Raw genomic sequence first — 13412 nt, forward strand, 5'->3', positions numbered from 1 at the left:
GGTGAGTTGCTAATGCCTCAAGACACCTACTTAAAAGACAAACTATGATTTAAATCGCACCTGAACGCCTTCAAATCCCTTGTATTCCTTCATCTTTCACCGACTGTGATTGCAACAACTGTCTTCCAGGCAGTGTGGACTTCCTGAGCAGCCCACCATGGCGTTTGTGCGGCTGCAGGAGGCGGTGGAGCTGGAGTCCGTCCTGGAGGTCCCTGTGCCTGTGAGGTTCCTTTTTGTTCTGCTGGACCCCCCACCACCAGCATGGACTACCACCAGATCGGACGCTCCATCTCCACGCTAATGTCTGACAAGGTGAAGAAGGAATGCACATCGAATCTGTTTTAATTTATTATTTAAAAACAATCCCAGTAAAATGGATGGTTGCCAGGCAGCAGGCCTGAATGTAAGAGACAAGAGAATAGAAGAGAACATTTCCTCCTGTGTTGCTTATATTTGTGGCTGAATTTCCATCCAGCAATTCCACGAGGCAGCCTACCTGGCGGACGACAGCAGGACCTGCTGAACGCCATCAACAGCTTCCTGGACTGCAGCATCGTGCTGCCGCCGTCGGAGATGGGAGGCGACGAGCTGCTGCGCTCTGTGGCTCGCTTCCAGAGGGAGATGCTGCGTAAGAGGGAGGAGCAGGAGGTCAAACTGTTGGCCAAAAGCCTAAAAGCCTTGAAGACAAGGGTAAGCATCTCCTCATTTAATTTTTGTTACATGACTTTATGTTGTTTAATTAATAATCTCTCTTTCCCGTCACCCAGAGGCCCTCCTCACACCTTTGAAAAAGTCAGACGACCCTTTAGAGCGCACAGGACGCCCCTTCGGCGGGCTGATACGAGACGTGCGGCGACGTTACCCAAAGTACATCAGCGACTTCAAGGACGCCCTGAACAGTCAGTGCATGGCGCTGTCATCTTCATCTACTTTGCTGCCCTCTCTCCTGCCATAACATTCGGAGGCCTGCTGGGTGAGTCGCACACGGGAAGTTAAACCACTGTGTAAACCTTAAGTATATTGTCTCATGTGTCAAATCCCTTTCATGTTTTTGTAATGATGGTTCAGATTACAGTCTTTTGATGAACCTTTAAGCCCTAGTAATGAGCTGTGTGTGTCCGCTGTTAGGCGAGAAGACGGACGGGCTGATTGGTGTTTCTGAGCTGATTGTGTCGACGGCGGTGCAGGGTGTGATCTTCTGCTTGCTCGGAGCTCAGCCGCTGCTGGTGTGGGCTTCTCCGGACCTCTGCTAGTTTTTGAAGAAGCCTTTTACAGTGTAAGTTGATAAATAGTAATGTTCTTTTAAAGCCTCTGAAAACTTGGTTACAACTGATGGTTTTTTCTTAAACAGGAAAAATATTCTCATCACTATATGCTAAATACGGTTAGCTTAGCTTAGCATTAAGACTGGGAGAAAACTCAAATAATGCATAAGTAATGTTCAATGATTGTGTTTTTCCAGTTCTGCAAAGCGAATGATATCGAGTACCTAACAGGTCGCGTCTGGATCGGGTTCTGGCTCATCATCATCGTGATCGTCACAGTGGCGTTCGAAGGCAGCTTCCTGGTCCGCTTCGTCTCCCGCTTCACCCAAGAGATCTTCTCCTTTCTCATCTCCCTCATCTTCATCTGCGAGACCTTCATCAAGCTTGGCAGGGTACACCTTGAGACTTGAAATAACAACTTCTGATTACCAAAACTTTTTGTTGGCACGCTGGGGGCTTACGTCGCTGACACTGAACCGAACATACTGATCTTTGGACGATATTCAAAACTCGGGGTCGAAATGAGTGTGTTTTCTAACAAGTGCACCTGAAATCTTCTGTGATTGATTGGCCTTGAAAGTTAAATGGATTGAGAGTTGAACTATTCCACGCTCATGGCTTTGGAAGGCGGAGCTATTTTTAAAATATTATGGCACAGATTTGAAAGCTGATTGGCTACAGGCTGATTTTATTTTCCAGAAAGTGGGGTGTGGTACTTAAAAGTGTTAATTTTCTTTCACACACATAGGTAACATATTTTAAAATATTGTGCATTAATTTGAACTCTCCTGTGTCATCGGGCAGATTTTCAAGGAGCACCCACTGAAACGCTGCTCCCTTGACAACAGCACAGAGGGCAGCATCTCAACAGAAAATGTCACCCTCGTGCTGAGCAACAGCTCCCTGCTGTGACGGTCCAAGGCGGAGCCCAAACACAGCGCTGCTCTCTCTGGTCCTCATGGCCGCGAACGTTTTTTCATCGCCTTCTACCCTGCGGCAAGTTCAAGAACAGTGCCTTCTTCCCTGGAAGGGTAAGAAGCTAAAATCACCTTAAAAGATAAAGATACATGTATGTTTTTACAATCAGTGCCGTCATGTGTGGTTCAGATTTTTTAATCATTCTGACGTTGTTTGATATAAACTACTTCTGCTCAAACTGTGCCATCTTGTGGTTAGTTTCGCAGGATTATTGGAGATTTTGGGGTGCCAATTGCCATCCTCATCATGGTCCTGGTGGATTACAGCATAGAGGACACGTACACCCAAGTAAGACTCAAATACCACCACTGAGTCTTTATACATACCTTTGATTTTGAGTTTGCTGTAGAGGCAATGATTCAGAATACAGACGTTTATTAGTTGTGTCGTCATCCTCTGTCCAGAAACTGAGTGTTCCCAGAGGTTTCTCCGTGACGAGTCCCGACAAACGCGGCTGGATCATCAACCCTCTGGTACGTACGGTGAATTCCCCATCTGGATGATGTTCGCCTGCTGTTTGCCCGCTCTGCTGGTTTTCATCCTCATCTTCATGGAGACGCAGATCACCACGTGAGTGGCCCTGTAGGGATCTCATCAGAACAACACATTAAGTCATAAACTTAAAAATCACATGCCACAAAAATTAATGTGGGTTGTGTTGATTCATGCTGAACCAAACCTGACTTTACAACCATAAACTGAATGTAACGGGACTTTAAAGTTGGACTTTTAGTTTTCTTCCACATGATAATGTCTGGATTAGAGCAAAGTCACACAATTTCTCAACATTTGTCTATATCATGGAAAACAGGGGTTTTAAAGAAGGCATTACTAGAAATTTAATCAATAGAAATCAGTAAACATTTAATAATTTTAGAAAATAAAATAAACCAGAATTGGCTACACAGATGTCTCTGAACACCTCAGCAAATTCAACCTAACTGGTCAAAGGATTGTGTGTGATGATCTACTTATCAAAGAAAAACACACTTGTGGCTGACTGTTGTTTACGTCTGTGCCCCCCCCACCCTTGACTTCCTGCAGCCTGATAGTGAGTAAGAAGGAGCGGATGCTGGTGAAGGGTTCTGGTTTCCATCTGGACCTGCTGCTGATCGTGGTGCTGGGCGGCACCTCGGCTCTGTTTGGCCTGCCGTGGATGGCCGCCGCAACCGTCCGCTCAGTGACCCATGTCAACGCCCTCACTGTCATGAGCAAGGCTGTTGCCCCCGGAGACAAGCCTCGCATCCAGGAAGTGAAGGAGCAGAGGGTCACTGGGCTCCTGGTCGCCATCATGGTTGGTGAGTGACAGACGCTGAAATCACATCACTGCTCTTTCCTTTATCACCTGTGTCCTGCATTTTAGATTAACTTTGTTTCCCCCTCTGCTCTCCTCTCTGCAGGCCTGTCCATTGTAATCGGCGACCTGCTGCGTCAGATCCCCCTGGCTGTGCTGTTTGGCATCTTCCTCTACATGGGTGTGATGTCTCTCAACGGCATCCAGCTCACAGAGCGGATGATGCTGCTGCTCATGCCACCAAAGTATCACCCTGACCACACCTACGTACGCAAGGTGAGACGTAACAAAGATTTTTAGATGTGTGAAATAATAAAATAGTCAAATAACTGAATGTTGATAAAATCACACACAATTCATTGTGTATTTGTTCCTTTTCCCTAGATAAATTATGAGATATTACAGGATTACAATTGCTCTTTTCTGGCAACAACAACCATTTGTACGATTTTTTAAATTATTTTTGCTCTATCAATAAAGTGTTTAATGGTTTAGTTGATAAAATGTTGTGAAAAAGTTTATTAAATGCCCACCACAACTTCCTAGAGCCCAAAGTAATGTCTTCAAATTGTGAGATAGAGAAATAGCGGGTCCTCAGATATGAGAATCCTTGAACCAGTGAATGTTTTTGCTTGATAAATGATTTAAATGATAAACCAAAGATGAATCGTTTCAGACTCTAGAAAGAGTCTTAAAAGGACACAAATGTTCAGAGAAGATTCAACAGGGTGAAATGGTCTCACTTTAATGCTTATGTTAGTTTTTTTTAAAGTGATCTCTTGTTTCCTGCAGGTCCGTACACTGCGCATGCATCTGTTCACCTGCATCCAGCTGGTGTGTTTGGCGGTTCTCTGGGCTGTCATGTCGACACAGGCGTCTCTGGCCTTCCCCTTCGTCCTCATACTCACAATTCCTGTCAAGATGTGTGTGCTGCGCCGCATCTTCACTGCCAGAGAGATGGCATGTGTAAGTTAACCACAAAAATATACTACCTTATACAGCTGGGTTACTGTGGTTAGACAAGAGAACAGCATTATAACATATCTGTGTGCTTTTTCCAGTTGGATGCGGACGATGCGGAGCCAAAGTTTGACGAGCGCGAGTGTCACGATGAGTACTCTGAGATGCACATGCCTGTGTAACCCACAACAAGCCTTTGTATTACCACTTAACTCCTCTTAGTGGACACCAAAAATCTAGTCAATCACAACCACTGACATCTGGGATGCAGCGATGGAGTCCCTCCAACTTGAAACACTCACAAAAAAATTTTAATGCCACATCACTGTGCACCACTGCCCCTCTTCACCATCAGAACATGAACGCACAGTACGTCAGAGGTGGGGTTGGTTGTTACTTGGGTCAAACTTTTCACTATTTATGTAGCTTTTTATTAGATTGTTGGAGGCTTTTCTGGTGGTTAACAGCACTTTGTGGCACAAACAATGAAATCCTACTGAGGAGGTCAAACTGTCGTTAGCGTGCGTTCACTCATAATATACTTTTTAAAACATATATTTCAGGGGACAAGAGATTCCAAATCAAATGATGTGATCTCAAGCTCAAAATTAAATGCGATAACCGTAGATAGATTTGCAAGACTGATTCATTTTTAGCCCTGAAAGGTTGCTCTGATTCACATTGAATATGTGGAGGATATATGGGATACATTCCTTTATATTGTCATGCGTATAGTTATTGCTTCTCTAGTTTGTTGCTTTTTTCATGTTTTAAGCTCACTAAGCGCCTTATGAAGGAAACAAGAAGGTATACTGAGAGGTATTTTTTTCCTCATTCTGTCTTATTTTAGACAGCCGATCACTTTACCCGCCGCCTGAAGCTCGTAGCACTTTTTAAAAACACCAAATCTGAACAATGACTGTATTTTATGTAATCATTTTATCTCCTTAGCGTCCTCTTAAATCCCCTAAATATCAGTGTTGCTTTAGTTTGCTTCTTAAATGACTACATTTGACTGATTTTTAGCCTGTCTTTCCTTAACTATGTATTTTTTATTTGTACTCAAATGCAGCAGTTTATACAACAGCTGGGCTTTAATGTCAACTTCTGTACCTGTAGTCGATTAGGATCACCAGCAGAGGGAGATCTTTCAGAACTGTGATGACGATGTACCAAAAAAAAAAAAAACCCCAATATATGAAATTTCTTATTACACTAATGCCATGACATCATGTTTCTCATCGTGACACATTTTTGCAGTAGTAGGGTAACACAGTGGCATAATAAATACACTCTAAATGTCTCCACACATGTTTAGGGCACTAATGTACTGATGTAGAGTTTGTTTTGAGGTCTCACTTGGTGTGGTTGGTTAATGGGAATCGCTGTAACTTATTGGTTTCTTTTTCCAAGTGCCAAATTGTGTCTCGTGTAAATAGTTTTGTGGTCAGAACAATAAGCTGCAGTTCAGTCATCTCAGTTTTTTGTAGTATAACATTCCTTGGCTCATCACAGTTTTTCTGTTTTTCTTTTGGGCATCGGCTAATTGTTTAAATACTTTGTTCACACTCGTGAACTTGGTTGACCAAATTTCCACACAAGCTGTGTAGACAATCTCAATATTCATGCATTACTGAGAGGGAAGGCTTTAAAAAAAAAAAAAAAAAAAAATATATATATATATATATATATATATATATATATATATATATATATATTGTTTTTTATTCTTTTATGTCATGTTGTATCAGTGTGACATGGATTGGTTAAAAGTAACTTAAATTTTCGGGCCTCTGTTACTCTCTAGTTTGTATTTCAGACACTACTTTTCCCTCTGAACTGTCCCATCTCAGCTTGACGGTCTGTGGTCTTGTGCCTGTTTGGTGTCACAAAGTTGCACAAAATCTCAAGTGCCTGTGGGACCAGGAAGTGATCAGCTACAAGTGTCTGTTGCATCTGTAAGGGCAACACACGTTACAATAGTTTGCACTTTGGAGACGCTCATAAATCAATCATCTCTCCATTATTTATCTGTTGCAATATGAGGCATTACTGCTGTTTTTGAAGATTTATTTGGAGTATGTCACGGAACCTTTTTTTTTTCTAATGTACACACACATTTGGCTGCATCATGGCCATGACAATGAAGGGGATATTTATGCGACGTAGGCAGTGAAGTACAATGTCAGTTTTATGTCTGCTTTTTGTGCCTGTGGATGGAGTGAAGGTCGTCTGTGTGCGTCAAAGTATTTGTCGTGAAATGCTGATATGATATGCTGATCCATTTCAGAAGCAATACAAAGTCTGAGAGGCTGTTGCTGATGTTCCCTTGTACATTAATGGTTCAAATATTGATGACAAATAAAAGTTATTTTCTATTTATCCTGGCTGTTCTGTTATGTTTGATAAATTTATACTCATGATAGGCTTTAAACAAACTTTAAAAGACTAAACATGAGAACATGTGAACACGCTAGTGGCTCTGAGGCTGCACAGGCTAAATGTTAATATGCTAGCTGACATATAGGTTCCAGTAAAAACAGGGCTGGATGTTCTGTCCTGGAAAACAGCACAGAGTGGGTGGTTCCTTGCACCATCACACCACCCCCCTCCCATTGTAACAGACACAGGGGAAAAGATGGCTGCTCTGTTGCTGCTGCTGTTGAGCGTTGGAGCTTTGTTTATCTCCTCTAATTCACAGGAAAGTTACAACAGCCTTCCTGAAACCTTCAGGAAAGGAGTGGATCTGGCTCTGGAGAGGCTCAACTCTCACACAGGAATCCAGCACCATTTTCTCTACTTCAGAAGTATCACAAAGTCCGACATTGAGGTATTGTACAGCATGTGTTCCTTTTCAGAGTCATTGTTTACCATTTGCTGTGCTGTTTTGGCTCATCACTTGAGGAGGGGTGGGGGGTGGGGGGGTTCCTGTGATTAACTGTGAGTAATATCCTCAGGAAAAAGCTTTAATCATCAAAGAATGAGGTGATTTTATCAGAGAAAGCTCCTCATGGGGATTTTTGTTAGTAGCTCAGATTTAACCCTCTTTCTCTCTCTCAGCCTGGGTTTGATGTGAGCTACATCTACCACCACTTCTACCTTAAAGCCACCAAGTGCCAGAAAGGAACAGTCGACTCCACATCGTGTCAGTTCAGAAACGACAGAGTAAGTTTTGCCTGATTTCGAGCAGCGTTACTGAACTGAAAAATGTCTGACTGTGAGGGAGACTGCCTGTTCTAACTTGTCCCTGCTTCTTTGTTTGTGTCCACTCGTGCAGCCGCTGATCGATTGTGCAGTCTGTTACAAAACATTTCAAGGAGAGATTGAAGCTGACCCCAAACCATACGTTCACTGTATCCACAAACCAGCTCTAACAGAGGTTAGTCTCATCTACTTTTGCCCTATTTCCACTCTCTTATATGATTTAACTCTCTTCTATTATAAATAACAAAACCTCACTGCAAGAATAAACATGTTTCTGACTATGTCTCTTATTTCTGATCGACAGGAGATGAAGGCCGACAGAGTCGAGCACTGTAACAGAATGGCTTACAGCAGTGGAGCTCCAACTCTACTGGCATCATTAGGAACTGAGTAACACTGTGTCTGAACATGTCTGTGAATCAGTTATTATCTATTGTGTTTCCTTTCAGGTCTTCTTTCTTTTTCAACATTTGTTTTACCTAAAAACTGTTAACTGCATTCTTGTTAATGTCATCCTCACTATTCTGTCTGTAATATGGTCTCTTTTTACATTTGACTGAGAATTGTGTGTCACATCTTCAACAACTTGTTGTTTACTTCGTTGTTAATCTGTTTGACTTGGTTACACAAAATAATAATAAAGTTTAACTCCTGAATTTGTTTGTGTCAGTATCACTCATGTTGCAGGGACCCAAGTCTTTTTACAGGGCATTATGGGGACTTAATTTATATTAATTTAAATCATTAAAAAATGTAAATGAAGACATGTTTTAAGGTTAGGTTTAGATTAAGGTTAACGGCAATAAGTAGTTATGGTTAAAGTCAGTCTCCAGGTAATGAATGTAAGTCAATGTTATGTCCCCTGAAGTCATTGGGCCAAGACTGTGTGTGTGTGTGTGTGTGTGTGTGTGTGTGTCAGCTAAATTCAAAGAAAAACGACATTTCCCTTAAGTGACCCACTTTCCTGAGAATGCAAAAACAAGAGAGCTGATGAAGCAAAACCAAGAGTTCATTCATCTACTTACTATCTCTGACCTTTATGTTCCTCCTGGGGCTAAAGACTTTTCACTGCATGTTGGGCTTGTTTCCAGGACTTAGATTACTAATCCAAGTATTCATTGTAATAATATTTAGGGATACAAATGTAATGCCGCTTCTGGCAAGCAGCCTTTTCTGCAGGAACTCCCCTCTGAGAGTGTGTTTTGTCAAGACAAGCTTTAATCTGTGTGTCCTGGGGTATTACGGGAAGTGGGGGATGTAAAGTAAACAGCCAGACCAGCCAGCCTCCTGATGGTCACTGTGTAGTTTCACTTGTTGTTTCTACGGCTATAATAGGGCATGTTTTGAATCTGGCTATTGATCTCTCACAGAGAGGAGGGAGTTCACTCGCTGAGCCAAGCTGCTGCCTTCACACACTCAGAGGAAGATGGCTGCTGGGTTGCTGTTGCTGGTTTGCGCCGGAGCTGCGTTGTACTCTGCCGAGGCCCAGGAGCCTTATAATGAGCTCCCTGATAACTTTAAGATGGGAGTGGATCTGGCATTTGAGCAGCTCAACTCCCATACTGGGGTCCAACACCATTTTCGCTTCTTGAAAAGTGTGGAGAAGTCAGAAATCGAGGTAAAGTCTGTGTTCATGATAATATAATCAGTATATCAGTTCCTAACATTAAGAATTAAAGTGTTTATATCATGTTATATGTTTAACTTTGTGTTAAAACATCAGTATTAGGATTATTTGTTTCATAATGACAGTATTAAAAAAAAACATTTGTAGCAGTTCACTGGACACTGTGGGATGAAATAGCAAAAGTCCTGTAAGTCTTTAAGAATCAGTGTAAGCATTTTGTTAAAACTAAACAGCCAAATATTTAATTGTAATCCTGAGAAGTGAGAAAAATGACTGAACTTCTGGTTCAGACTCATCTTGGTGTCAGTTTCCTTCGCTCTCTGGATCTGCGTGACGGGTTTGGCACTCTCACTCTCCCCTCGGGGGAATATTGGTTCATACTTGTTTTCACATCTGCTTCATATTAAGTGAACTTTGAATCATCAAATGTCAATGTGTTTTCAACAGGGGTTTAGCTGTGTAAAAAAAAACAAAAAAACTGATAAGGTGTGTCTGTGAAAATATGTTCATATTAAAAGAAGAGACCACATTCCCACCACTCCTCTGATACTCTGGTGTTGATATGAAATTGTTTGCTTTATTCAGCTGCTTTATGCAGCTGAGAGGGAGCTGCACTGCACAGAAGCTGAGTCATGGGAGTTGTAGTTGGTGAATACTAACAAAATAGTTAGGGAATTAATGCTCCTCTTTACCTTGTTCCTTCTTTACATATAGCCTGATATGAGTAAAGCATATTTACATAATTTTTTTCTTGGTGCAGTTTTAATCAGTTTGTTTTGAGATGAAATGAATTCATACTGACTTGAAAGAAAGTTTCCTTAAAACGAACCTCTTCTCTCTTGCAGAGTGGATTTGGTGTGAAATACCTTTACCACCACTTTTACCTGAAACCCACCAGGTGTCCCAAAGGGACAACAGAGTCCAACCCTCAGAGATGCCCCTTCAGGAATGACAGGGTGAGCGAATGTCAGAGAGAAGCCTTCATTTTACACATATTAAAACATCAGCAGCATCTTTATGCTCTTTATATGTTTTCAATACCTCCACAGCCACTGATGGACTGTGCAGTTTGCTACAAAACAGCAGCAGACCAGATAGAAGCCGACCCCAAGCCGTACGTCCACTGTATCCAGAGGCCGAGACTCACAGAGGTATTACTCTTGACTATATGTCCCATCTGTTTGCTGTGGTTTCTCCATAAAAGCCTGGACCTTTTCAGCTTTTAGCCTTTTCTTATATTGTTTCAAAGCCCAGATATGTAGGTCTTTATGTGGTTATAAAATATCTCAAACTATTCTGATGATACACCTTAATGTCTTTACTCTCTCCTTTCAGGAAATGAGGACAACCAGGATGGATCACTGCAAAAAAATGAGTTACAACAGTGGAGCTCCTACACTTTTGGCTGTGTCTACTGGCTAAAACAAGACAAAAAGTAGCATGCATAAAATAAAAACTTGCTTCGTAACATAGTATATTTGACAAAGCACTCAAGAATCTATAGCCTAGTTAAGCTGCTGCATGCTTATTTTACAGTGTAACAAATCTGACATGCTGAAATCTCCAAACTCAAAGTGTCTGTTTGCTGTATTTTGTTATATTTTCCCACAAAAATGTTTGCATCAAATGAGGGTTATTCAATCTCCCCTAAGGCTCCTTTCTGCTGTGATAAACCAGTGTCTTCTTTGCTTGTAAAGTCACCGTGTTCCAGCTGTAACACTGTAATAAAAAAATAAGAAAACACTGATTTCATTTACTGTAATTCAGCCTTATCTGCAACATCACAATTGCGTGCAGTACATTCATTGGCAAGAAAAGCAGTGATATTTATATGTGTTGTGTGTAGACTTGTTATAGAGACACACCTTCTTTTAAGGATCTCACACTATGTTTGAGTTCTCCACAGGATAAGTGGGCGTGGTGGCAGCCGATGCAATGAGCATCATGAAATCACAAAATCGCACACAGATGTTACTTTAGTTGGTTATGATTGTCGTCATTATTGTAATAATATTGTGACTCTAAGCTCCACTCCTACAACTGTAATCTATTTTTGATTTAAAGCATCATTTAGTGCAGAGTTTGAAATCTGATCTCGTTGTTACTTTCCTCTACAAAACCTGCTGCAGGCAGCGTGAGTTTCCTTACGCAACATGATGTGAGCATCTGAACAAGCAGCAGCACAAATACAGGCCACGCATGAACTGCTCAGTTTTCAGGAGGTTTGGTAAAATGAGTGACAGTTTTCATATTTGTCCCTCTACATCCTGCCTAATGCAGCCTGTAATTGGTGTTTTCATGTTTTGAGGGATTCATATAAACCCAACCAGTCTGCCTGCTACAAACAATGTTCAGTTAACATAAGAAAGAGGGACGTGGTCCTCCCCTCTGTCCCTCCTCCTCTCTCCACTCCAACCTCAGCTATATAAGTACTGAGTGAATTGTTTCACTTCACTTCTTTACCTCTTCGTGCAGTCTGACTCCAGTGGAACATTCAAGCCTGTAAGTACTTTACATTTTTATACAGCCTGTCAAATCAGTGATGTTGAACTGAGGTTTATAATCATGTTGACTATTATCAGCAGAAAAAGAACTAGTATTTTCTAAGTTTTCACTGGTGGTGCACAAATAAAATTTACTTTCTCTTTGTTGCAGAATCATGAGCAGGAACTTTCTGTCCAAGAATGATGAGCTCCGCAGGGGAGACTACCTGATCTCTAACAACAGGGAGTTCAAGGCTATCTTCCAGGTGAGGAACTCAGAATATTTGTGGATTTAAGACACTTATCAGGACATATGATACATGTGTACTGGTCTGTGTAAAATTAAATACAAAAATAATTGAACAAGTGTTTGTAAATGCACGTTCTGACCACAATCAATTGTCTTTTCCTGTCTGCAGGATGACGGTAACTTTGTCATCTATGGCTGGCAGCCTCTGTGGGCTTCAAACACTTCAGGATCAGATGCTTCCCGCCTGTGCATGCAGGCTGACTGCAACCTGGTCATGTACAACAATAAGGATGAACCCAGGTGGCACACAAACTCCTCCAAACCCAGCTGCAACATGTGTCGTCTTCAGCTGACAGATGACGGCAAACTGGTGTTGAGCAGAGAGCATGAAGCAGTCTGGAGCTCGGCTGACTCCGAGGGCATGAAGTGATGGCTTAACATGACATCAGAAAGCTTTTGAATTCAAGTACGCTGCAAGTGAAAGTCATCTTTGAATGTTACAAGTTATGAGTAAACCTGCCTGTAATGCAATGTGGCCTCAAATAAAAGCTATTTTTCACACTCCATAAATGTGTTTTCCCTCTTTTTGCAGTGAACTGTCTCATGGATACTTTGTCATTCAAGTATTGGTTTGTGCTACATTATAAAACAACAGTTAAAAAAGTATTTGAAAAGTGATTTAAAAAAAAGACATTAAGACATTAAGTTTAAATACGTTACACCTCAATCTCACTTCCTGTGAAGATACACAATTTGACTTAACCCTTTACCGGGCAAGTGACTATATATGGTAACTTCGCAGACATCCAAATGGCGTCGCTACGTGGCCCAGTGAGAATCAATATTATATATATGCCTGAGCCACAGCTGCTAGTTCTAGTTATATTTATATATAATTTGTTATTTATGTTATTTATAGATATATGTGTGTTATTTATGTTCAATGGAACATGTTAAAAATAATGTTCTTTTAACTTTATATGTGTTTTTCTATTTTCTTTATATATACACCTTTTAGAATTTTTTAACCTAGACGGGCAAGGAACCACATATGGTAACTTCAATGATCTTGATTTTCTACATGAAAATTGAATATTTTCAAAAATGTCACAAAAGTAAAAAAGTCTTGTTGTGCCCTGCTATGACACTCTAGGGTTGAAATTTTGAATTTCCAAGTATTTCAATGAATGCCCGATAAAGGGTTAAGTCTGTAAATACTTTTTTCTCCAAATGTTAGTTTATTTCACAGTTGTGCACCCCGCAGGTACCCAGTATTTACAAAATGATCAGAAAACTATCACTTGTTTGTCTTTTCCTCTAAAACACCCATTTGTTATCCCTTCTTAGTGTG

The 13412-nt window shown here is 41.1% G+C and overlaps 1 protein-coding gene and 1 pseudogene across 1 annotated transcript; both read left to right on the top strand.

Moving 5' to 3' along the window:
• Nucleotides 1–129: 129 nt before the first annotated feature.
• Nucleotides 130–6879, top strand: LOC108894746 (anion exchange protein 2-like; annotated as a pseudogene).
• Nucleotides 6880–11225: 4346 nt separating this feature from the next.
• Nucleotides 11226–12631, top strand: LOC108894748 (uncharacterized). The gene is made up of 3 exons (XM_018693345.2): nucleotides 11226–11830; nucleotides 11984–12077; nucleotides 12231–12631. The coding sequence occupies exons 2-3, from the start codon at nucleotides 11988–11990 to the stop codon at nucleotides 12489–12491; spliced, it is 351 nt and encodes a 116-aa protein (XP_018548861.1). The 5' UTR covers nucleotides 11226–11830; nucleotides 11984–11987; the 3' UTR covers nucleotides 12492–12631.
• The last annotated feature ends 781 nt before the right edge of the window (nucleotides 12632–13412 follow it).

The sequence above is a fragment of the Lates calcarifer genome, unplaced genomic scaffold (genome assembly GCF_001640805.2).
Source record: "Lates calcarifer isolate ASB-BC8 unplaced genomic scaffold, TLL_Latcal_v3 _unitig_3806_quiver_1362, whole genome shotgun sequence".
NCBI classification, from domain to species: domain Eukaryota; kingdom Metazoa; phylum Chordata; class Actinopteri; family Centropomidae; genus Lates; species Lates calcarifer.

What these genes read in the sequence shown, in the direction of transcription:
- LOC108894748 (XM_018693345.2), top strand. Translation starts at nt 11,988, where the DNA reads ATGAGCAGGAACTTTCTGTCCAAGAATGATGAGCTCCGCAGGGGAGAC. An exon ending in AGTTCAAGGCTATCTTCCAG is followed by an intron (nt 12,078 to 12,230) that starts GTGAGGAACTCA and finishes TCCTGTCTGCAG; the next exon opens with GATGACGGTAACTTTGTCAT.